The following is a 26381-nucleotide window of genomic DNA, read 5'->3' as shown; positions in this document are numbered from 1 at the left end:
CCCGGCAAGGATGCCCCCTCTCTGCAATCATCTTCGCGCTCTCCCTCGAACCCCTAGCATTGACATTGAGGGCAGACCCCTTGGTAGAAGGAATTCGCCTGGGAGCAATGGAATACAAGGTGGCCCTCTACGCGGATGATGTACTCCTACACATCACCAACCCTATGACATCTATTCCTCGGGCTCTTACCTTACTAGAGGAATATGGTCGATTCTCGGGATTCAAAATAAATTTTAAAAAAGTCCACACCCTTCCCCCTAAAGGGACAGACGGAAGAAAATGAAACCAAGTTTTCCCCACTAGGGCTTAGGATCGAGCACTCCAAATTGAAATACCTTGGCATACAGATTACCAAAGATTTAGCGGACTTATATGAAACCAACTTTTCCCCTACTTCTTCAACGATTCCGTAATGACCTAGCTAGATGGAAAAAATTGATGATATCCTGGCTCGGAAGACTCAACACTATAAAAATGGTCTACCTCCCCCGATTCTTGTACCCCTTCCAAATGTTACCAATCAAGATACCAAACAGTTTCTTCTCCGAGACCAAGAACACCATTGTGAAATTCCTCTGGCAGGGGAAGAAGGCAAGAATTTCCTATGACACCCTAACACTCCCCACAGATAAGGGCGGGGCGGGTCTACCTGACCTTAAAAAATACTATGAAGCGGCCCAGCTGCGAGTCCTGATTCCCCACCTACGCAACTACAAAGACCTGCAATGGGTCCACATGGACAACCACTACCTGTCCCCGGCTACAGTCTCGGAGTGGCCTTGGGCCCCTAGAAAAAGGCTCTTGAATAAACTCAGACCATCCAATATTGATCACCATATGGGATATCTGGAGGGAGGGCAAAGATGTGCACAAAATCACCACATGGCCATCTCCCCTGAGTCACCTGTGTGGTCCCCTGGTATCAATAATCCCATTCCCAACGTAGAAAGATACCAAACATGGTATGAAGCTGGACTAGAAAGGGTGGGGCAACTACGGGGAAAAAAAGATTATTTTATCCCTCTCCCTGAACTCAAGGAGGCTCTGGGAATAGGCCCCCTGTCCACCTTCCAATATATACAAATAAAAGGCATCCTAACGAAAACCGTGTTGAAGACAAAGCTGAATAGGGACCTCACCCCCTTTGAAAAGATAATCGACACTAAGACAGAAACAAAGGGACTGATATCAATGATGTACAAGGAACTAATTGCGGCAGGGAAGGGGACCACAGAGCCCTTGCAAGGTAGATGGGAGAGAGATCTGGGGGCACAGATTAGTCCGGATCTATGGGGAACGATGTACGCAGCCGCAACACAAATATCCCTTTCCAACCAGTATAAGCTCCACGCAATCAAACTCTTACACAGGTGGCAATACGACCCCCTAAGGCTCTCCTAAAATGTTCCAAACGGCAAACCCAAAATTTTGGAGGGAATGTGGGGAAAATGCGGACTATTGGCATATGTGGTGGGGCTGCACCCAAGTGAGGATGTTCTGGGACAAAGTCCTGGGTTGCATTAAAGCTATAGATGGCATCTCCAGAGTGGCAGACCCCTACCTCATGTTGTTTGGTCTCGAAAATGAGGACGATGACTGGGACAGAGTCAGACGCTTGGTATCTCAACTTTTATTAGCAACCCACACAATACTAGTGATCAAATGGAAATCCAAATCACTGCCCAGCAAAAGCAAATGGATCAACGTCGCCACTAACATATGTATAATGGAGCAAATAACGGCGACACTGCATGACAGATTAGCACAACAGGGAGGCTTTATGGATGGACTTCACAAATAAGCACCTCTCAAGCGAACCACAGTCCCAAACAGACTAACCGCCCAAGAACGTATAGTAAATGGATTTCCCCCATGGACATCATAACAAGATCGGAAATCATCCACCCCTTTGGTAATCCCTATAACCAATACTACCCGAAAGCAATAACTCCCTATTGTCCCTATTGACACACGCTGCAAAGACTTAGTAAATGCCTGCTTGACCCATGGAGGGAGGGGGAGGAGGAAGGGAAGGAAGGAAGTCATGTTGTAATACAGCACGGCGAGGCCAGAAACAAGTGCAAGATGTACGCAAAGGACAGTACCTCAATTCCTGCCTCGCTCTGTATTTCAAAGTTTATATTGTTTCTCATGTAATGTGGCCTATAATGAACAAAACGTAATAGTCAAATTTACACACAAAAAAAATGGCCCATAGTGAGGATAGAAATTCAAACTTAGCTTACCATGGGAAAATCCCAAAATATAACATGGATTTTTCAAGAGCGCTACAGGGAGAGTGTCTCCCCGTACTCCCCGGACACGAACCGGCACCAAACGGTGCCGCCTCCAACGTGCCGGTGCTGTGGCACCGCTGAGGGCTGTGAGAGCTCAGGGGTGGCTGGGTGATGTAGTTTCAAGTAACTACAGTGTGAGCATGAAACTAAAGGGGTAATATCAGCAGAATATGCTCTCCCTCTTATCACGGTGGCTAACGCGAAGTAGCAGAGTGCTGTTACAAGTGTTGTGTGACAGCAGTTGGCAAAAAAAAGATGTTACAGGCAAAATTCAAATTTAGGTGTTTTTTCCAATTTTGCATAAAACGCACAAATGTCAGCACACAAAGCAAACAGTCCACACCAGACTATGAATCTGATTATAGGTCTAACAGGATTTCTGAGCAATTTAGTTAGGGGATGACAATATTTTCTCTACAAAATCATTCACACATGCACCACAAGAGCACGAACCTTGATCTAGAGATCTGCATGTACGGTCACGTATAACTTACGGCCCCATCCCAATATGATGGCCAAGACAAAAATGTTGACATTATCTTAAAAGAGGGACATTGGTAGCATTGCATAGATCTATAAATGGAGAAGGCTTCATGGTCACACATGGCCAGTGTCTAGATTTCTAAGAAGTTGCAACCAGGAAGACAGTATTTTGTCCCTAGTTAGCCCTCTGAGAAAGGCATCTGTATGTCAAACTGTCTGAAACCAACAGTTGTTACCTGTAAGTTGTGGCAGGAAGGGTGTGACATCCCCTTTTGCTCCTGCGATAATACATTTCATGAACCGGTAAGCCACGTTTCTCCCCTCCCCCACCAAGCTGGGCATAAAATGGTCCTCAAACTGATACTGATGTCAGCAGGAATACATACAGTGAGGAAAGTGTTGGAGGTTATCTTTAACAAAATAACAAGGGGGGTCGTGGGAGTCCCTCTGCCAGACATTAGTCCTGGTTACAAGAGACTTACCCAGAGTTTTTAGCTCACTATCTTTCACAGAGAAGAAATATCCGAAACATATCAGTCTTTGTCCTGCCCTGGGGCAGTCCAGCACCGAAATGCTAGGCAATTCTCTTCTGAACAAGAGTACCAACAGAAACCCCAGACACGTGAAAGATAGTGAGCTAAAGACTCTGGGTAAGGCTCTTGTAACCAGGACTCATGTCTGGCAGAGAGTCTCCCAGGAACCCCCTTGTTATTCAGTTATTTTTAATATCCAAACACCAAAATGCCAATTTTGTCAAGTCTGTAATTCATTGTTCATGTAAAGCATGGGGTTAGGAGCCATCTTTGAGATTTTATGTTTGATAATTTACTGTTTTGGTAGGAAAGGGTGTTTCTCCAGCATGGGGTCTGGCATGGATTCACATGCTCATGAATATTCCCCGTCGTCAGGCTGGGAATCCTCGGTAAAGAAAAATCAGTATCAGTTTCGTTTCTGATCTGCTCGAAGGCCCCATCGGAGGGGGAGCGAGGCGGTGAACCTCCCCCCCCAAGGAGAAGGCGGTGAAAGCCTTAATCCACCCGGCCAAGGCCTCTATCGAGACAGTCGTGGCGGCCCTGGCTCAGCCTGTGGAGGATACACCAGTGGTGGCGACCTCGGGGCCCAGAGTCTCCCTGCCACCGCGGAGGGAGTCCTCTTTCATGCCCATCGACAGGACCCCCGTGAAACCTCCGACGGAGAAGAAAAAGGGGGGCAGGAGGTTGTTGTGGATTCGGCCTCAACCTCTGAGGAGGAGCTGATTGAAGTCTTAAGCCACGGCGTTGGCGTGGAAGAAGACCAGCCCGTCGGGAGGGACCCCGACATACGAGACGACGAGAATGTCGAGGGTGCCGATGGGGCTCCTGACGGCCCGTCGTACTCCCCTCAACCAGTGCCGCAAGACAACTCGGCGGCCATTTTGTTGGCTATACAGTCCTTCTGCTCGGAGATAAGGACGAGATTGCCGTTACCACCAACGGAGGAACCTCTCCCGACGGGGGACCCGGAGCCAGGCCCTTCTGGGAGCCCTCCTCCTAAGAGAAGGAGGATTCATCCTCCACCTCCTTTTCAACCATCGCGCCCTGCTCAGCCCTCCTCCCCGTCCACGACCCGTGGGGATGATATGGGGACTGACACGGCCGCGACGGGCACAGACGATGAGGTTTACGATGAGGATCTCCCGTCGTCACCTCCTCCCGGGCCTCCCCGCCCGACGAGGATCTCCCGTCGTCACCTCCTCCCCGGGCCTCCCCGCCCGACGAGATTGGATCGTTTCATGCCATGATCGCCAGGGCATCCAAGCTTTTCCAGCTCTGCCCTGAAGAGAAGTAGGAAGGTTTCCTTTATCAACGGCGCGAGACCAAGAGGAAGACGGTCCTGCTGTACCTCTACTGGACGATATCTGGGATGAGGGTCTCGCCCTCCTCAAGAACCCATCCACAACGCCTGCGACAAGGGATCGGTACGAGAAGAAGTACCGGGGTCCCAGACGTGGCCCCCTTGTGCCTTCGGGCACAGCCGAACCCGGACTCAGTCGTCTCCGCGGCAGCCAGGAAGAAAGCGGGGGGGGGCCTCGGCCTCTACGTCAACCTCCCCGCCGGACGACGAGGGAAAGAAATTGGACACGATGGGATGCAGAGTCATCTCATCGGCAGCAACGACGATTAAGGCTGCCAACGCCTTGGCTATCGTAGCCCGCTACGACAGGGAGTTGTGGTACAAGATCGCCCCCCTGCTGGACTTCTTACCAGATGACAAGAGGGCGTAGGCCCTAGAGATCTTGCAGGAAGGAGAAGTGGCGTCGGACCACGCCATCACGATAGCGACGGACATCGCTGACACTGGATTTCGCCAGTTGGGCAACGGCGTGTGCCTTAGACGGCGTGGATGGCTCAAGGCAACTGACTTCCGTCAGGACGTGCAGACCAGAGTCTTGGACATGCCGTTCGACGGGAGCAACCTGTTTGGGAAAACAGTGGGCGATTCCCTACAAGCCATCAAGACGGACACGGAGACGGCCCGGGCTCTTGGTGTTCTCCAGCAACGACGGCCGCCCTTTCGGAGCGGCGGAGGCAAGCAGGGTGCCTCCAAAGGTTCCGGCGGCAGATTTTCCACCTATCGTTAAGCGGCCCGTTCGTCGTCACAGGAAGCCTACAGGGGACGAGGCAAGTCGGGTGGACCCCGCCGTCGTCGCCAAGGAGGACAAGGCGGCAAAGCCTCGTCGAAGCAGGACTGAACCGGCCGTGGGGTCGGGCCTCCACCGAAGCACCCCGGTGGGAGGCCGGCTGGCCAGCTTCGTCAGCGTGTGGGATTCCATCTCCACCGACCGTTGGGTGCTGGACGCCCTGGCCCAGGGTCACGTGCTCGAGTTTCGAAAGATGTGCCCGCGCGTCCCCCCCCCCCCCCCCCCCGTGGCCAGAAAGGAACATCACGTCCCTCAACTTCTCTTGGAGGTAAAGGCGATGCTCAAGAAAGGCGCCATCGAGCTCGTCCCAAAGAGGCTTCGGGGCTCCGGAGTTTACTCAAGATACTTCCTCGTGAAGAAGAAGACGGGAGGATGGCGTCCCATCCTGGACCTACGACGACTGAACAAATTCATCAAGGCACAGAGGTTCCGGATGGTCACCCTCCAGCACGTCCTGGGTCAACTGGAGGAGGGTGATTTCCTGTCGTCGTTGGATTTGGAGGATGCCTACTTCCATATCCCCATCCTAAAGGGACACCGAAAGTTTCTCAGATTCGTGGTCCAAGGGCGTCACTGCAAGTTCAGAGCCCTTCCCTTCGGATTGAGGTCGGCACCCAGGGTGTTCACCAAGTGCCTCGCACCGGTGGCAGTGCGGCTGCGCCTTGAGGGGATCCACGTTTACCCCTACCTGGACGACTGGCTCATCCGAGCAAAGACAAAGGAGCTTGCCGCGGAGCACACGGCGAGGACCGTCCAACTACTCACGGACCTGGGATTCTCCATAAACTGCGCCAGGTCCCACCTGGTGCCCGCTCAAGACGCACTGTTTCTGGGAGCGAAGCTCGACACAGTGGCGCTTCTGGCCTCTCCGTCGGAGGAAAGGACGAGGGCCATCTTGGGCAAGGTGCAGCGGATGCTGGTTGCGGACGCGGCCAGGGTGAGGTCCATCAAGTCCCTCCTCGGAATGATGTCTTCTTGCATTTATCTCATCCGCCTGTGCAGGCTTCGGATGCGCCCGTTACAGGAGTTCCTGGACGCTCGCTGGGTCCAGACGACGGGCAGCTTCAAGGACAGGATCACACTCGATGAGAGCTTCCGACGAGCGATCCGGTGGTGGGGCACCTGCGCGCATCTGACGGCGGGCATGGACTTCCAGACCCCGGGCCACCAGAAGACAGTGACCACGGATGCCTCCCTGGAAGGGTGGAGAAGTCCCTCCATATCAACGTCCTGGAACTCCGTGCAGTGTTTTGGGCCCTCAGGTCCTTTATTCCGTCCCTCAAAGGGAAGGTGGCGAGGATCTTCACCGACAACACCACCACCATGTTCTACATCAGGAAGCAGGGAGGTACCAGATCCCCAGCCCTGTCCAAGGAGGCTCAGGATCTGTGGCATTGGGCCGTCGCCCAAGGGATGTTTTTGGTGCCATTTCATCTGGCAGGGATAAAAAACACCATCGCCGACTCACTCAGCAGGGAGCTGCGCTCGTGCCACGAGTGGGAACTACGACAGGATCTAGTGGGACGCCTCTTCCGACGGTGGGGCACACCCCAGATCGATCTTTTTGCGACGACGACGAACTCCAAGTGCCGGAGGTTCGCCAGCAGGTTTCCCCAGCAGAGGAGCATGGGCGATGCTTGCTCATTCCCCTGGGAGGGCCTGTTCCTATATACGTTCCCTCCATTGCCGCTGCTGATCCGGCTCATCAACCAGCTCAAGAGGTCACGGTGCAGGATGATCCTCGTTGCACCTGCGTGGCCGAGGCAGATATGGTTCCCGGACCTTCTGGACTTGTCAGCGTACCCGTCAATCAAGCTGCCAGTGGACGCGGATCTTCTCTCCAGGGAAGGAGGCGCCATCCTCCACCACGACCCGAAGTCGCTGAACTTGCAGGCCTGGCTCCTGCAGCGTTAGAGTTTGGAGGTTACGACATACCGGCCGACTGTAGAGAGGTTCTTGCAAGGGCCAGGGCGTCCTCAACTTTTAAATGCTACGGACACAAATGGAAGAGGTTCTCTGTCTGGTGCCACGCACAGAAGATTAACCCTCTACGGATTACGGCTCCTCAAGTACTGCCGTACCTGCTGACGCTGGCCAAGGCTGGGCTGGCGCACGCTTCCATCAAGATTCATCTTGCTGCGATCTCCCGATACTCCAGAACCACGGGACGGATGTCTTTGTGGTCTCATCGTCTGGTGAAAGAATTCATGAAGGGACTGTTCAGATCGTTCCCGCCGGTGAAGGCCCCGGCCCCGGAGCTCAACGTGGTGCTGACCAAGCTCATGGGACCTCCGTTCGAGCCTCTGCACTCAGCTCCGTTGAAGTTCTTGTCGTGGAAAACAGCGTTTCTTGTGGCCATCACCTCCGCACGACGGGTGGGAGAGATCCAGGCCCTTTCCTGCAAGCCCCCGTAATTGACTTTTCACGACACGAGGGTAGTGCTCAGGACGCACCCCTCCTTCATGCCCAAGGTGCCGTCGGACTTCCACCTCAACGAACCCTTGGTGTTGCCTGTTTTCTTCCCTTCGCCTTCGTCGCCGGCTGAAAGGACTTTGCACTCGCTGGATGTGGCTAGAGCGCTGAAGTTCTACGTGGACCGCACGAAGAGTTTTCGGAAGACGTCGCAACTTTTTGTGAACTTTGGACTTGTCAATCAGGGGAAGGCTCTCTCGAAGGCTTCCATTTCTAGATGGCTCTCCGGCTGTATCATGTACTGTCATCGGTTGGCAAACCGACCGCTGCCTGGCCATCCGAGAGCCCATTCCACCAGAGCGATCGCAGCTACCATGGCGTTCCTATCTGGTGTGCCCTTGCTGGACATCTGCAGGGCTGCTACGTGGAGGTTGACGCACACCTTCACGAAATTCTACTGCGTCGATCGGGATTCCAGGGAGGAGTCCAGGGTCGGCCAAGCAGTGCTGCGCAACCTGTTCGCCTAAGGTGAGCCTTATGAGGAGGTAAGAATTGCTTAATGTTGAGTTTTGGATGTAATGCTTAATGTTGAGCCTTTGCCACCTCCCGTGGTTGTGCATATGTGTACTGCTATGTATTCTTTTATTCATGAGCATGTGAATCCATGCCAGACCCCATGCTGGAGAAGGAACAAGTTACTTACCTGTAACTGTTGTTCTCCAGCATGGGTCTGGCATGGATTCACATGCGAACCCTCCCGCCTTCCCCTCTGCGGCTCTTCACTTGGTCCTACTGCCACTTCACGTGCTACCAAATCTGAAGATGGCTGCCAGAGGCGGGGCTTAGGAAGATGGCAGTCATTGGCTGTGGTCAGTATGACGCAGAGATCAGTGATTGGTTACTACTACGAAAGACAGATCAGAAACGAAGCTGATACTGATTTTTCTTTACCGAGGATTCGCAGCCTGACGACGGGGAATATTCATGAGCATGTGAATCCATGCCAGACCCATGCTGGAGAACAACAGTTACAGGTAAGTAACTTGTTCCTTTTTTCGATGCTATACTTTAATCTCCCTTATGTGAGTGTGGTTTTACTCAGAAAAGTAAATTACGCTTGTTTTGACTTGATTGGTGGTTGTTTTGTTATATTGCAAAGCTTTAAGCTACATGCAAAAATTGCTTTAATGTTGGTTTTGCCTATGCACATATGATATTCCCTAATTAAAATACAGATTGAAGAAGTGGGAATTGAAAAACTACAACAATGTGCATATAGCAATTTGTTTAAGTTAACCTATTTGGTAGTTTTATCCTAAATAACCCAACACATCCGTCATACCCCAAGTGTGAAACCTTCCAAATCTAAGCATCACATAAATCTACTTGCATCTTCATCTTTTGGATTCTGGACATATTAAACCAATCAAACAAGAAATGCACGAGGACATGTTTCATTTTCAATATCTGTAATAATCTTTTGCAGGGAAGGATATGAGAATTTCTTTGATAAACTTCATGAACACAATATCCCTGTGTTTATATTTTCTGCCGGGATTGGAGACATACTGGAGGAAGTTATTCGTCAGTCTGGAGTCTACTATCCTAATGTAAAGGTTGTCTCCAACTTCATGGATTTTGATGATAATGTAAGTACAGACTGTTACATTTAAGGGGTCACGTATGGCAAATGTACATAACCTATACTATCGACTCAGCTGGGTGCATATATTGGCAGACCACATTCAGTATAAAAGTATTAAAGGTTGCCATCGCCAACATTGCTCAGGTGTTGATATGAGGGATATTCAGCAGTACTAAACCTTCAAAATACCGTAGCAACCCTGCTGTGGTGTCTGTCCAGTGTAACTTGCACCTGCTATTGTAACATACTTTCAATGTCAATTAAATGGTGATATTTTCCATGATGTATTGTGTAAGGTAGGCCCAAATTACAGGGGTACCCCTAATCACACTCACACCAGATTAAAGTTCACTCCTCTAGGGAATTAAGGCCAAGAGTCTATCTTGCAAGGATAATGAATGTATTCTTTACAGAGATGAGGATAGGAGCAAAGAACTCTGCTGCCTCAACGACGTCCTTCAACCGTCCCATTCAAATGGATTGTGTCCTCCCACGTATTCCTCATTTTAGATATATTTGCCAGCTTGCTGCTTCTTTTCGGAAATTTATTCACCAGAGGGCGCTGTGCTCGAGGCCGCGTACCTTGGTCCCTCGACGGCCGCCGTCAAGCGCCTACGTCATCCGTCGTATAAAGGGCCTCTGCTTTGTTTTGAAATGGTGCATCAGTTATCTCATAAAAAATGTCTTCATCCTCTACTCCGACAACGCCCAAGACGGGTTTTAAAAAGTGTCTGAAGTGCGGAAGAAATATGTCCATTATGTATCCTCATAGCAACTGCATTTGGTGCCTTAGTCCTGACCCATCGGGTCGACGAGTGCGGGTCGTGTCAGGCGATGTTGAACAAGGCTCTTAAGGAATGCCAAGGTAAGCTAGCAGTGGGAGAGGAGTCTTTCAAGTGAGCAAAAAGACAAAGACTTGGGAGAGTGGAGTAGAAAACCTTGTCACGAGTCGAGGCGGTCGAGGTCGAAGAGTCGCTCGAGGAAGTCGTCTTCCTCATCATCTAAAAAAAATCAAAAAAGTGAAATCACAGATCTTCGTCCTCTTCTTCCTCCTCGCCCGACAGAAGTTTAATTTCTTGTCCTTCTAAGCATGATTCCCCCCAAAAATGGGAGGCCTTTAGGGCTTCAATGCTAAAAAAATTTGAGAAGGCGCCCTCGACCCCCTCAAAAAAGTTGCGTGAAGAGCATGCCCCTGTCCACTCCAAAAGTGACAGAGTGAAATCTAAAACAGCACACGCTAAATCCGACAAGAAGTCCAGGGCGTCCTCGGTGGATGATTCTCCAGCGCCTTATGAAACAAAACAGAAACCTTTGATGCACAAATCGAGGTTGACCGAAGACAAAATGGCGTCCTCATCGTCGAAGTCGGGTATCGACTCGACGCGTCCTTTGACGACTTTGTTGAAGCCAAAGATGGCATTGATACCTTCGGCCTCTGCGTCGGAGCCTTGCTCGATGACATTGAAGCCTTCCTCGATGACCTCGGGGATTCCTTCGAGCATATCGAAGCTATCGTCGATTCCTTCGACGCCTTCGTCAGGGAAATCTTTTAGACAGATACCCAAGGCGACATATATGGCTAAATCTAGGTCTCTGCCGCTACCTTTACCAGAAAATGTTTTCCATCCTCAGCCCAGGCAGGAATTTTTTTAATCTGTGTCTATTTTTGAAGAACAAACCTCTGATGAGGAAATTACATCAGCTGGTGTTAGATTTGGGACAAGAGAAGTCCCTGAGGAACTAGTAGATCCTAGTTCAAAAATGGCAGACCTTTATGACTGTCTACAATCGGCCAGTGGCACCTGAGGTAGAATTTGAAAGGCTTGACCCCGCTGACCACGCAGAACCGGGGTATAGGAACCTCATGGGAAGAGTGATAGATTTTATGGGGTGGAAGTCAGTGTCTCCAAGGGATGACCAGGACGACATGACTGATATTATTGATGAAGGACCTCAGAAAGACCCAATCCTTCCTTTCCACAAAGCTCTTCAAAAGAGAGTTATGACAAATTGGGAGACCCCTCCCTGAGTCTTTACCAGCTGTAAATAAGAAATGTGTGGGAAAGTTACAGACCTTCTCCTTCGGATCCAGAATATCTGTCTAAACACCCTTCACCTGAAAGCTTGGTGATTCAGGCTGCGACTACAAATAGGCAATCGGCTTATCGCTCCATGCCCCCTGACAGGGTCGACAAAAAGATTGACGCCTGGGCGAGAAAAGTTTTCACCTCGGGTAGTATGGCCCTTAAATCTACTAATGTGACTTGTACATTAGCTAGATTTACTTACACCCTGTGGGACTGCTTGAATGTAGCGGCTGATCACATCCCGCAGGGTGAGGAACGGGACAGTTTCCTGGCAATAGTAAGGGATGGAAAGGAGGCTATGGAGGAGTGCCTCAAGTCAGAACTGGACACGGCAGAGAGTATAAGCAGGTCCATGGCATCTAGCGTGGTCTTGCGTAAAGTCGCATGGCTAAGGAAATCTGGCTTTGCATCTGATGTACAGTCCAGATTACTAAATATGCCTTTTGATGGCTTGAGGTTGTTTTGGCAGCAAGGCGGACGAGAGCTTGGAGCAGCTGCAGATCTCGAAAGCGGCAGCAAAATCACTCAGTGCCGCTATAAGGCAACCTCAGCAACACTCTTACGCAGGGTCATCTTCCTGGAAGAGTCGCCCTTTTCACTTCTATTTCTCTTTTGGAAAAGGGAGGGGGCAGGACTGTCAGAGAGGCCGACGGAGGAAACCCTTTTGTGGTGGAAAAGGGAGAGGCACTAGATCAGCCACAGCAGCGACTACTACCTCCTCAGCCACTACAAAGCCACTTTGAGGTCTTAACCCAGAAAACCCCGGTGGGAGTTAGAATCACTCTGTATCTGGACGAATGGCGGGGCATTACGTCAGATGCCTGGGCACTAAAAATAGTGACCCTTGGTTACTGTCTTCCTTTTCATCAAAGACCTCAAGATCATCCACCGGGAGCCAACTCTGTAAAAATACCAGACCCGCTCTTTGTGCGGGAGATTTTAACCCTGCTAGAGAAAGGTGCAATAGAGAACATGTACCTGTAGTGGAGAGGAACAAGGGCTGGTACTCCCCCCCCCCCCCCTATTTTCTCTTCCCCAAAAAGGACGGAGAATTGAGACCCATCTTGGATTTGAGAAATTTGAACAAATTCCTCAGGAAGGACCAAGTTCAAGATGGTGACCCTTTCTCAGATACTTCAGGCTTTTTAGCTTCAGGACTGGCTGGTTTTATTAGACCTTCAGGATGTTACTTTCATGTGCCAATCCATCTCAAACACAGAAAGTACCTGAGGTTTGCAATTGGCGGATCTCACTATCACTTTTGAGTTCTGTCATTTGGGCTGACCTCCATCCCGAGGGTCTTCAACAAGCTAATGGCAGTGGTGGCAGCGAGTCTCAGGAGGGAAGGGATTTACATCTACCCTTACCTGGACGACTGGCTAATCAGGGCAGGTTCACCCGAACAAGCCCAGGAACATCTAGCCATGACCTGTCACTTCCTACACAAGCTGGGCTTCTCCCTCAATTAGAAATTATTCCGAGCCAAAGACTCCAATTCATCGGAGCTGTCCTGGACACTACCTCAGGGAAAGCCTCGCCTCCAGAGGAGAGAGCTCACCACATTCTGCAGATGGCAGCAAAGTTTCAAAACGCCCAACATCTACTAGCGTTCGACTTCCCAAGATTGCATGGCCTCATGGCATCCTGCATTTTTCTGGTGGCAGAGGCTCGACTGAGGATGAGTCTCGTGAAATGGGCCCTCAGGACTCGATGGTCTCAGTTTTCGGGGGAGATGTCAGATCTTCTACACTTCCCGTCAAAGGTGGCTCAAGATCTCCTATGGTGGGCCCGCAAGGAGAATATCCTCAAGGGGGAACCTTTTTGGCAACCATGGCCGGAGATAACTGTAGTGATGGACGCCTCACTCACGGGGTATGGAGCCCACACCAACGATCTGACAATCAGCGGTCGTTGGTCTCCATCGGAGTCCAAACTACACATCAACCTTTTGGAGCTGAGAGCAATCAGACTAGCACTGAATGCTTTTCTGCCCTCTGTACAGGGAAAGAATGTCCTGATAATGACGAACAACACGGTGGCCATGTACTACCTCAACAAAAGAGGAGGCGTGATATCACGTCCACTGTGCAGAGAGGCAATGCAGCTCTGGTTCTGGGCAATGCAAGAAGGAATCTCTCTATCGGCAGTTCATCTGGCCAGAGAGCTGAACACAGCGGCGGACGCTCTTAGCATGCAGAGCACAATCTTCCACGAGTGGGAGCTAGCTCAGGAAATCCTTCAAGAGATCTCCACCCTTTTTGGAACCCCTCAGGTAGATCTGTTCGCGACCGGGGCAAACCAGAAGTGTGAACTGTATTGCTCAAGGGAATTTCCCCCGAGAGGAGCTCTAGGGTACGCGTTCGTAGTGGACTGGGAATTTCCACTCCTTTACGCATTTCCTCCAGTCCCTGTGATTCCTCATGTAATCAGGAGGTTGAGAAAGTTCAGGAGAACCATGATCCTAATTGCCCCAGATTGGGCCAGTAGGACGTGGTACCCGGACCTTCTGGACATGTCCATCTACCCTCCAATAAGTCTTCCACAAAGAGAGGATCTTCTCTCGCAAGAGGAAGGTCGGATTCTCCATCCAGAGGTCAAGACACTCAGCCTTCACGCTTGGCTTCTGAGAGGTTGAGATGCAAGGATTGGGACCTCCGGGATGATGGAGATTCTGCTTTCGGCCAGAAGGTCAGCAACAAAATCCTTATACTGGTGTCATTGGAAGAAATTTAGTAACTGGTGCAGGAATAAGAATGTGGATCCTTTTCAATGTACCACTCCCACGGTGCTTTTCTTTCTGTTATCTTTGGCCAACTCAGGGCTCCAAGTTGGAACTATTAATGGACATTTGGCAACGCTATCTACCTTCAAGCGCTCCTCAGAAAAAGTTTCATATTTTATAATGCCCTTACTTGTCCAATTTCTTAAAGGGTTAACAAATGTGTTCCCTCCTACACCTTTTCAAGTTCCCATTTGGGATTTAAATTTAGTTTTAAAGTTTGTGTGCCCCTCTTGAGCCTTTACATTCTTGCCCTTTAAGGCTCTGAACTTTAAAAACTATTTTACTAGTGGCTTTAACTTCAGCCCACAGGGTGAGTAAGTTGCAGGCGCTCTCTTGTAAGCATCCTCACACTATTTTCCACAAGGATAAAGTTATTTTGAAGGTCAAGCCTTTTTTCCTACCTAAAATAGTTTCAGATTTCCATCTGTCACAGAAGATTACTTTACCTTCCTTTTATCCTCCTCTGTACGCTAGTAAAGAGGAGGAAAGGTTCCACAGACTAGACCCAAAAAGGGCTCTCAGCTTGTACATCTCTAGACTTGAAAGATTTAGACAAACTGATCAGTAATTTGTCGGTTACACTGGACACAAATTGGGCCTTGGTGTGTCCAAACAAACCTAATCCAGATGGATAATTCTAGCAATATCTGAATGTTACAAGTTGGCTGGGAAAGAGCCTCCAGATGGTTTAAGGGCTCATTCAACAAGGGGCATAGCAACTTCCACGGCTCTTCAGAGGGGTGTCCCAGTGCAGGACATTTGGGCTGCGGCCACTTGGTCATCCATGCACACCTTTGTAAAACATTGTTTAGACACCACTTCTTACCAAGGAGGCCTTTTTGCAAAAGCCGTCCTTCATTCAGTACATAATTAAAAACTCTGGTACTCCCTCCTCCAAATTACTACTGCTGTGGGAGTCTATCTAAGATGAGGAATACGTGGGAGGACACAATCCATTCGAAGAACAAGTTACTTACCAACTGTAACGTTATTTTGACTGGATGTTCCTCCCACGTATTCCTCATCGACCCTCCCAACCTACCCCTCCGTACAGTTTTTACGCTTTTTGCACTTTTACCTCCTTAAGAGCCTGACATCTGTCGATATCTGATACAACTGATGCGACCTTTAACATCGAAAAAACAAAACTGAATCCAACGGGCCCGGCTCGAGCCCTTTATACGACGGATGACGTCGACGGCGGCCTTCGAGGGACCGAGCTACGCAGCCTCCAGCACAGTGCCCTCTAGCGAAAAAATTTCCGAAAAGCAGCAGCAAGCTGGCGAATATATCTAAGATGAGGAATACGTGGGAGGAACATCCAGTCGAAAGTATGTTACAGTTGGTAAGTAACTTGTTCTTCTCCTCCAGATTGGAGCCAGACAGGAGCTTAAATACTCTTGACTTGGTCACTGGATACTGGCATAGCTCCATCCAAAACTGTCCTCCTTCCCTACAGGGGATGCTGTAGTCTTCCTTCATGGTCGGATTTGCATTTAGGACATACTACTTAACATACTACTAGCATATGCAAGAATACACTATAGCTCCTGTTTTTAACCATTTTGCTACATTATGAACATTTATATATAAAAACATTTTTCTGTCATGCTCTCCATATTTCATTCATTTAACTGATATTTTTATCTGGTTTTATAACCGCCTCAAAACCTTGTTTTTCAGAACTCTGCATTGTGTGCATGAGCCTTAGCCTGCCTGGGCTCTTTCATAGACAGCAAACAGCTGCTGAGTTACGTGCTGGCCTGCCAGAGCTAGTGAACACAACAGCAATGCCTGTAGTCTGTTTTTAGCGCAGGCCACATTCCTTTTGGCAGAGAGCCTGCTTTTACACTGCTTTTTAACATCTACCAATGTATTCAGCTAATAGTTTTTTTGCACCTTATATTTAAATAACTGCCTTCTGTTAGTGCCCACGGATGTGTGTGTGTGTGTGATTATATTTGCATGAAAAAAGCTTTCCTCAGTGTTCCTCCTTCCCCCTGGTCTCTTTGTAGTGCCTAGAAACAGTCAAAAGAAATATTGCCTAATTCTAAAGCGCTTGGGAATGAAGGAAGGCGCTAGCTTCTTCCCAACAATTGTTTCAGTGGGTTCTGTTATTGACTAGATTATCAAATCAGCAATCTGGAAGTAATCTCGATTAATTGCGTTATTTTTATAGCACAGCACAAATGGAAATTAATCTTATCTAGGCGCAGATGTTAAAAAGGAAAGAAGTGGTGGCGCTCGAGAGCCAGCGACCAAGATGGCCGCCGCTTTCTGGACACCGTTGGTGACCTGGAGGAGGAGGAGGAGGAGGCCCATGCCTGCTATAGACCAGTAAAGCTGACTTAAATGGGCTGCTGAGTTGTCGGAAGCGCTGCTGCGCTCTTGGCCACTAAATCGGTCCGGGTGTCTGCTGCGGGATCAGGTGGTGAGCCAGCGGCGGTGGTCCCACCTTCCCTCCATAGGCAGTGAGCGTGCAGAGGGGGTCCTGGGATTGCAGTGCTGGAGCGGTAACCTATTGCTGCTGTGAGGAGGAGCAGAGGAGGCCGCAGCGGAGGACCGAGCAGAGTGTTCCGGTCCTTCAGAGAGGTGCATCCAATGCCCGCAGGGTTGGGGGGAGGTGGTGGGTGCCTGGAATGCTGATCCCACTGCCTGGATGCCCTGCTGAGCCGTAGCCGGTGTCATTTGGGTTCAATGAAGGGATATTGAGCAGGCGAGAGGACCCCTTGCGGGAGGGCAGCAGACGCTGAACGTGCCGAGATGGAGAGAGCCGGCTGTCCACCGGAGGGTGATGGTTACTCCCGGCGGGCGACCCAGCATGCATGAAGGATATGAAGTGTGTAGTTCCCTGCATGGGGCTTGCTAGAAGTTTATCTTGTGGACTGTTGACCGCGCAGGAGGCGCGCCTGCACTGCTGTACAGGGCACAGTGGTAGGGTGGCCTGGATAAGAACTGCAGCTGCTGCAGCATAGGTATACTGTGGTCTGTGGATACTTTGCAATCTGTGTGGATGGACCGGGAGCAGCTGAGAAGCTCATCGGCCTATTGGTGTACCAATGTATAGGCCCTAAACTGCATTTCTGGATTCGCGCCCCCCTCAGTTGTGGACTACACTTCTTCATTGGCCAAAACAGCATAATCCTTATTTCTGATGCTTGTTAATCTGCTTAGAATCACATGCTGTGCATATGATCCGACATCCAGTGGTAACCGCAGAGAATTGCATCTTGTCTTTCGGGGGACCGAAAGGGGACGTCGGCATAGGCGTGTCTGAAATACTATCCCTATCGTGACGTGTGTAGTACCCCAAATCCCTCACGCGCTAGGTCCCTCAGATTGTTTTTTTCCGCCCAGATAACTAGTCTCCCTATGGCGGAGCTCTTCATGAGACATTGTTTATCTTACCGAATTGACGGTTTAATCCCCATTAAGTCACTTCGCCCATCAAGAACATCTTCGACGAAGACTACGGGGGAATCGTCCACGGCTGTAGGTTCTGGCGCCTAAGATCCGGCGTTCGGACTTCCACGTGGTCGGGCCTTCTGGCCGGCCTACACAGTAGGGAGAGAGGGCTTGGGGTTTGCCATACTGCTATGATGTCTTTCCTCTTTTGCACTGCTTTCCTTTTTGGTCTGGTCACCCTTCCCTTCTGCTATGGAGAGGACTCCATTTAGATTATGCCCTGTGTGTAGGGTCAGATATCCGTGGTCCCGGTGTAGGGTCAGATATCCGTGGAAAGACGAGCACACGTCGTGTAACGCATGTCTCCCCCTAGAGCACGACGAGAAGCGGTGTTCGACGTGTTAACTCGTTAAACCTAAAACCCTTAAGGAGCGCCGGTTGAAGCGGTGGGCCATGTATGGAATGTCACGCGTGGATCCTCCCTCCCCTGCCACGACACCAGCCGAAAGTGACGGGGGTACATTGGATGACCAAACGTCCAATGCGGACGTTATAGACCTTGAGGCGGACTATTCTAGAGCCGCCACGCCCGTCCCGACCCTTCCAGGCTTGATTCCGGTCTTGCTACAGGGACCACACCCGGTGACAGGGGCGTACAATCGCACCGCACAAAGCACACAACCCAAGCGCCTTCCTCGACGCATTCGTCGAAGAAGGCGAAAACGCCATCGGATCGATCTGATCCGAAGCCTTCCCCGCATCCGCAGCAGCGCATGACGACTGGGCATAACAAACATAACAAGGGCGCTACTCCCCAAACTACACACGCCGAAGTTTCTGAACAAGAAACTTCCGATGGGTTCCAAGGTTTCCAAGGCCCGTACAGGCCTAAAAACTGCGAGTAGGCCTCTACCCGAGAAGCCATCCGCTGGCCCTTCTGGAGCCGCGGAAGACATTTTCACTGCCGACACATCATCGGAGGCGTTGTCTCCCGAAGATTCGGTGACTATCCGTAAGAGCATCAATAGGATTGCTACAGCGGTGGGCCTAGTACCGGTTCCGCCCACAGTTATGGGCCAATCCGCCGAAAAGTTTTCCACGGATTTGGAAGACGATCCTGAAAACTCTTACGAAGAAAGCCAGGTACCCCTCTCAAGCACCCTGAGGAGATCCTCTCTCCTTAGGGCGGAGGACCCGGTTCCTACTCAGCTAGGTCCATTTGGGTCATCCAAGTGGACCACGAAGCAATTCGAGGGGTGTGTGGATCGGCTGGAGCAGTTTTTCAGGGCTTCTGATCAACCTCCGCCAAAAAAAGCTCGGGTAGACCCTAACCCTCAAACACAAGATGCTCAACACCTAGATGTCCAACACCATGTTGACTATCAAGAAGATGTCCAGATGGACACGTATAGAGACATCTATACAGAAGAAGAGGAGGCTTCTTTTCTGGAGAACTATGGGGAAGATCAAGGGGCAACGGACAAATGGGAGAACACCCAGCAGGATGATGACAATTCTGATATCGTTTGCCTCGACTCTCCCCCATCCACCCCGATTCGACAAGCTTCCCCGGTGGATGATCAAATGGCTTTCAACAACATGTTGAAAAAAGCAGCGGAATTCTTTAAAATTGCCACGCTTGAAGCCTTGCCCGAACAAGATTTTGCGGAGGACATTATTAATGAAAAGCCTCCGGCAAGCCAGTCTATCCCTCTCTTGAGCTCTGTAAAGAGACGGCTGGCCCCTTCCTTACTCACACCCGCTCAGACTAGGGCTGTGAACCCAAGGGTCGAAAAACTTTTCCGGCCCTCCCCCACCGACCCGCTTTATATCAAAGGACACGCAATCCCAGACTCGCTGGTGGTGACCAACACTCGCAAGAGAGCAAGGGTTCCCCTTGCCATGGGAGAGTCACCCCCGGACAAGGAGTCCTAAAGGTTGTATGCCTTAGGCAAACGGGTTACGTCGGCGGCGGCCTATACCGTCCGAATTGCCAATAACATGACGTTACTGGCAAGCTACGTCGGCGCCCAATGGAACCTACTCCAGGAACGCCTTCAGGAGGTTCCGGAACCAACTAGAGCCAAGCTTCTCGCCATTGTCTCGGAGGGCAAACTTGCCAATCAGAATGTTGTAAAGAATACCCTGGACACCGCAGAGAGAGCAGGCAGGTCTCTCGCACAGGGTACTCTCCTAAAGAGGCACGCGTGGCTGCGCACGTCGGGCTTCAGGCCTGAGACCCAGGCATCCGTTATCAACAAACCCATCGAAGAGGCCAACCTCTTCGGGAAGGCGGTAGACGATGCGTTGGAGACAGCCAAGAAGGAGCATGAGACTATTAAGTCGCTGCACCAGATTTCCCAAAAACCCTCTTCACAGAGGGGCAGTAATTCTCGGCGGTCCTTTCGAGGACAAGCCGCGCCGCTCAAAATAAATTTCGGCACGGGCAACTTCAACTCAAGTCAACCTGCTGCAAGCCCCACTTACTACCCCCAGAGGGGTCAGAAGCGTGGAAAGAATAGAGGCAGAGGCTCCAATTCCAGAGGAGCGGGTCAGAAATGACCACCAAGTTCAGGTCCCCTCCCATGTCTCCCCGGTCGGGGGGCGATTAACATCTTTCCTCAAGGCATGGGAGGGGATAACTTCAGACCAGTGGGTCTTAAAGACGGTCGCCCACGGTTACTGCGTGGAATTCCCCCAACCTCCACAGTTCAGACCGCCGAAACATCGACGCCTTTCACCGGAACATCTGCAGATCCTGATCCAAGAGGTGGAAGCGCTGCTAGGAAAGGACGCCATATAAGCCGTCCCAATTCTTCAGGTAAACAAAGGGTATCTATTCAGTGTACTTCCTTGTACCCAAAAAAGGATCTCACCATGCGTCCTGTTCTAAACCTGCGCCCAGCGAACAAGTTCATAAAGCCCCAGAAGTTTTGCATGGTAACACTGCAAGAGGTGATCCCATTGCTAAAACAGGGGGACTTCATGACAACATTGGATATGAAAGATGCATACTTTCATATTTCAATGTTGCCAGCGCACAGAAAATTCCTAAGGTTCGTGATTCAGGACAAACACTACCAGTTCAAGGTACTCCCCTCCGGCATAGCCTCGGCGCCAAGGGTGTTTACCAAGGTCCTGGCAGTGGCAGCAGCATACCTGCGCAGACTTTCAGTTCCAGTTTACCCTTACCTCGACGATTGGCTCATCACGGGGGACTCGTTCGACGTTTGTTTTTCGAACACACAAAAGACAGTAGACCTACTGTTCAGCCTGGGATTTTCTATCAACGAAAAGAAATCCAGCTTAGTCCCCAGCCAAGTAAAACAGTTCCTGGGGGCTCTAATTCGTACGGAAGACGGTCTAGTCTTCACTTCCAGCGAGAGGGTTCAGAACATGCTCTCTCAGGTTCCTCAGTATGTAGCCAGTCGAGAGGTGACGGTACGCAAAGCTATGCGATTGCTAGGGATGATGCCATCATGCATATACTTGGTTCCCCACACGCGGCTGCATCCCATGCAAGAGTGGCTCAACAGCCAGTGGTGTCAGGCCAGCGGACAATGGGAAGATCAGTTAGTTGTCTCGCCAGCCCTCGTTCACTCTCTGCAGTGGTGGTCGAGGGAGAACCTCTTGAAGTGGAAAACCTTCACCACCCCTGCAGTGGAAGCCACTCTCACGACAGACGCATCTCTCACAGGGTGGGGGGCTCACCTACTTCAACAGACAGCGCACAGTGTGTGGTCCCCTCAGGTAGCGTCGAACCATATAAACCTACTGGAGCTACTAGCAGTGTTCAAAGCATTGAAAGCCTTTCAGGAGCAACTGCAAGGGAAGACAGTGCTGGTCCTAACCGACAGCACAACAGCAATGTATTACCTGAACAAACGGGGGGGCACTCACTCTCCAGGGCTATCCAAGCTGTCCCAAGACATCTGGATATGGGCTCTCAAACACAAGATGTTCCTGATATCCCAACATGTTACAGGGGAACTCCATCTTCTGGCAAACGTACTCAGCAGAGATTTTCCTCTGCCAGAAGAGTACGAATGGCGACTGCACGAAGACATTGTATCCAATGTCTTCGCAGAATGGGGGTTTCCAGAGATCAACCTGTTCGCTACTCAGGAGAACGCCCAATGCCAAGATTCTGCCTCCAGGTACCCCCAGAACCGATCCAAGGGGAACGGTCTCTGGATAACTTGGTCGGGGAAATTTGTCTACGCTTTTCCCCGACTCCCCTTCTGAACAAGATAGTACACAAGATGCACCAGCAGCCAGTCACCATGATTCTGGTGGCTCCCATGTGGGCCCGCCAACCTTGGTTCGCGCACCTGATGGAAATGTCCCTCTCCCCACCAGTCAAGCTGCCCTGCCCGTACAACATGTTGTCTCAGGACAGGAGGGAGACTCTGCACCCATGCCCACAAACTCTGAACTTAGCAGCCTGGCTCCTGAGGTCATAGAGTTTGGACATCTGCAACTCCCTCAAAGATGCATGGACATACTGAGGGAGGCAAGAAAGCCTAACACACATTATTGCTATGCCAGCAAATGGAAATGTTTTGTCATCTGGTGCAGTTCCAAAGGCGTCAATCCCACTGATTGCTCGCCTTCACACATTGTGTTATATCTAACCCATCTGTTGGACTCTGGGTTAGTCTTCAATTCCTTAAAGGTTCACCTAGCGGCGTTGTCAGCCTACACCACGTCACAGCAGAAGGTGTTGTGGTGGAAAATACCTGTGATTAAAGCCTTTGTGGAAGAGGTTAAAAGAAATTATCTCCCCATCACTCACCCAGCCCCTGGGTGGGATCTAAATGTTGTTTTAACTAGGCTCATGGGACCCCCTTTTGAGCCTATACATAAAGCTAGTCTGAAAGACCTGACTTAGAAAACAGCCTTTCTAGTAGCTATCACTTCTATCAGAAGAGTTAGCGAACTACAGGCCCTCTCGGTTTTGGACCGCTTTGTTAAGGTCCACAAAGATAAGGTAGTTCTGCGCACTCATCCCAGATTTGCGCCGAAATTTATTTCGAAGTTCCATGTGAACCAGTCAATCGAACTACCCACTTTCTTCCAAAACCCTACTAACATGGCCGAAAGAAGCCTTCACACAATAGATGTGCGCAGGGCAGTCATGTTCTACATGGATAGAACTAAACCACTGAGGAAAACTAAACAATTCTTTGTTTCAGTGGCAGCTGGTAGAGAAGGGGATCCTGTCTGTAAATCAGCAATATCAAGGTGGATTGTCAAATGCATCACACTATGTTACACTCTTGCAAAGAGAGAACTGCCCTTTAAGCCTAGAGCACATTCTACTCGAGGCACTGGGGCATCCATAGTATTCATTGCAAATGTTCCCCTAGAGTCCATTTGCAAAGCGGCAACCTGGAGTTCTGTACACACCTTTACAAAACACTATTGCCTAGACACTCATTCTAGGTCTGATTCTCAGGTGGGACAAGCAGTACTAAGACATCTTTTCTCTATTGTTCCTTCTCACAACCCACCTCCAACTGCGGGTACTGCTCGCTAGTCTATGCACAGCATGTGATTCTAAGCAGATTAACAAGCATCAGAAGACATGCATTACTTACCGTACAAGCATTTCTGATGATTGTATCTGCTTAGATTCACATGCGAAGCTCGGGGTGGAAGGAACATAGACTTCTTACTACTTTCTCTCTTCATGTACTCACTCACTATAGCCTTGTGCTCCCTCATGGCAGAAAAAATGCAATCGGAGGGACCTCGGCGCATGAGGGATTTTGGGTACTACACATGTCGCGATAGGGATAGTGTTTCAGACACGCCTATGCCGACGTCCCCTTTCGGTCCCCCGAAAGACGAGATGCAATACTCTGCGGTTACCACTGGATGTCGGACCATATGCACAGCATGTGAATCTAAGCAGATACATTCATCACAAATGCTTTCACGGTAAGTAATGCATGTCTTGCATTGCGAGCAGCAGTACAGCGACGAGTGGGGAGAACGCAGATATCTGTTGCTTTGGAGTAGAGCGAGACGGGGGAGTCTCTCTAGTCGTTGGCGGACCCATCAAGAGGGAGTGCCTCTGCACGATTGGCGAAGGGCCTGTGAGCAACCCCATTCCTGGATGGCATAAGGGGACAAGAAGCAGGGCCGCCTGCAGTTTACACAAAAGGAGGGGCTCGCACTGCATAGGGGCACCATTGCCTCGCCTGGATCTGCTGGGAGTAGGGTGGACGGATCGTCTAGCTTGAATAGAAGTACACTTGAGAACACAGGGGCACAACCCTCAGAGCTGAGCTTGGTGCTGGCTGAAATGAAGAATGGCTTTGCAGCAGTCAACTAGAAAATGGATAGTATGGAGTACAAAATGGATTGGATGCAGGAGACAATTCTGCGAGAGGCTGAACACGGGTTGGGAGTGTTTTAGGACACCACTGGCGAAGTGACAGCAGCCATATGTGGGCTAAGGAAATAAGAGATAAAAATGAGGATTTGGAGGCGCGATCCAAACGTAATAATGTCAGAGTTATGGGGATTCCGGAGTCTGTTACTGTACGCAATATGGAAAAGTTTATGGAGTCTTTTCAAGGAGGTCTTGCAGGATCCCCCCGTCCCCTCAATTTATCGTGGAGAGGGTTCATAGGATTTCGGGACAGATGCCCCAACCAGGGCAAAGCCTGCCCCCGGTCATTGCCAGGTTATTGAACTGCCGTGATAGAGACACCATTTTGAGGATAGCACGAGAACTGGGAGAACTACAATATAAGGAAGCTAGTGTGTCATTCTATCAGGACTTCACCTCGTTGCTGCAAAGAGCAAGGTTCTCCTTCCTGGCGGCAAAGCGCTTACTACGAGAAAAGGGGATTCAATACGCAATGCTGTACCCCTCAAAGTTACGGGATGTCCATGATAATAAGACATTCTTCTTTATAAACCCTACTGAGATGATCTCCTAGGTGGAATCCTTGTCCGCTACATGAGGTGATAAAGTTGCATGACACCAGGACTAATTTAGAAATGTCCATCAATGATGTGCTAGACATGGTGGTGTTTTTAGTTTTTGAAGTGTTGGGTCAGGCCAGTGGTATCTGGTTGATAATGTAACTAAATGGGCCAGTTGCTATACATCCTGTTAAGAAGGGCCTTCTCCTTCTAGGGAGGAGCTTGCAGGGCTGGGTTGGGTGTGATCGCTGTGTTAAGTGCTCCCGGGAGGATGCCCAAACAAGGAGAGTTTAAGGGGGGCTTTTGGAATTGGAGAGATGAATTCACTGCCCGTTGGGGTTAGGCAATGTGGTTGGGGGAGGGAGTGCTGGGCCAGGGGTGTGGGAGTGGGAGGAAGGGGGGCTGGAATGTTGGGGGTAGGAGATATTAATGGGTTCCTTGAAAAATGGTTCATGCATTTTGCTATTTTCGATTTGAGTGCACAAGAAGACTATGCAGATGTCCTCCACCCAAGAGATGTTATAGGAATGGTGAGAGAGGCTGGCTGAGATCCTGGGCTCTGAGCGCTGCTCAAGGGTTGTTCATGAGTAAGTAAATTTGGAATGGATTGTGTCCTCCCACGTATTCCTCATCTTAGATATATCCTTACCTTCAGCTTTGGTGCTTCGGAAATATTTTCTCTCTCCACCAGAGGGCGCTCCACTCGAGGCTGCATCGTCTATGTCTCTCTGCGGCATCCGTCGAGCGCCGACGTTATCCGCTGTATAAATGCCTCGAGCGTGCCCATTGGCTTCAGTTCCGTTTTCCCATCAGCTTCGCTTCGGATCGTTAGAAACGGAGCTTCAGTTCGTACGATAATGTCGTTTTCATTGAACCCTTCCACACCAAAAACTGGATTCAAGAAATGCCATAAATGTGGGAGAAAGATGTCACTGACCGATCCCCATCGGAATTGCCTCTGGTGCGTCGCTTCCGACCACCGTATAGATGACTGCGGTTCTTGTCAGTCGATGACCCATAAGGCCTTAAAAGAACAAAGAGGTAAACTGGCGGTGGGGGAGGAAACCTCGAAGTTTTCTTCGAAGGGGAGAAAAGACTTGGCTGAGTCTTCGGTAAAACATCATAAGAAATCTAGGTCGAGGAGCAGATCCAGGAAGTCCTCTTCTTCGTCCTCTAAAAAGGCGAAGAAAAGACGACACCGGTCTCCCTCTTCCTCTTGCTCGACGTCATTTGAGGAAGTCATAACATGTCCATCGAGACATGACTCCCCTAGAAAATGGGAGGCTTTCAGAGCATCTATGTTAAAAGATTTTTGAGAACGTGGCCCAGACCCCCTCAAAAAAGTCTAACGTGGACCATGCCCCTGCTCACAAGAAAAGTGACAGGGCAAGATCTAAAACAAGAAAATCTGACAAAAAATTGTCGAGGGTGTCGTCCAGGACTCTTCCCTGACACCTCATAGAAAAAGCCTACCGGTGCATAAATCGGAGGTAGAAGTCAAGAAAATGACGTCAGACTCTCATGCGTCATCAAAGTCCTCATCGAAAACGTCCTCGAAGCCTCTATCGAAGGCGGTCGAGCACAAGGCGTCGATGACTCAACCTAAAAAGGTTACGTCGAGTGTACAACCGACAGTATCAAAGGCTCCTT

The 26381-nt window shown here is 50.1% G+C and overlaps 1 protein-coding gene across 3 annotated transcripts in view; it reads left to right on the top strand.

The window, feature by feature from the left end:
- NT5C3A (5'-nucleotidase, cytosolic IIIA) overlaps nucleotides 1-26381 on the top strand; it is a 656918-nt gene that overhangs the window by 531246 nt on the left and 99291 nt on the right. For all 3 annotated transcript variants that reach the window (XM_069613233.1, XM_069613235.1, XM_069613234.1), the window contains one exon: nucleotides 9360-9522. In XM_069613233.1, the coding sequence (XP_069469334.1) occupies nucleotides 9360-9522 (163 nt within the window). The remainder of the gene's footprint in view (nucleotides 1-9359; nucleotides 9523-26381) is intronic.

This window comes from Ambystoma mexicanum, chromosome 5p (genome assembly GCF_040938575.1).
Source record: "Ambystoma mexicanum isolate Mex_15411 chromosome 5p, UKY_AmexF1_1, whole genome shotgun sequence".
Taxonomy (NCBI): Eukaryota; Metazoa; Chordata; class Amphibia; order Caudata; family Ambystomatidae; genus Ambystoma; species Ambystoma mexicanum.
The sequence above is the reverse complement of the archived record's forward strand: the minus strand, read 5'-3'. Positions and strand labels throughout refer to the sequence as shown.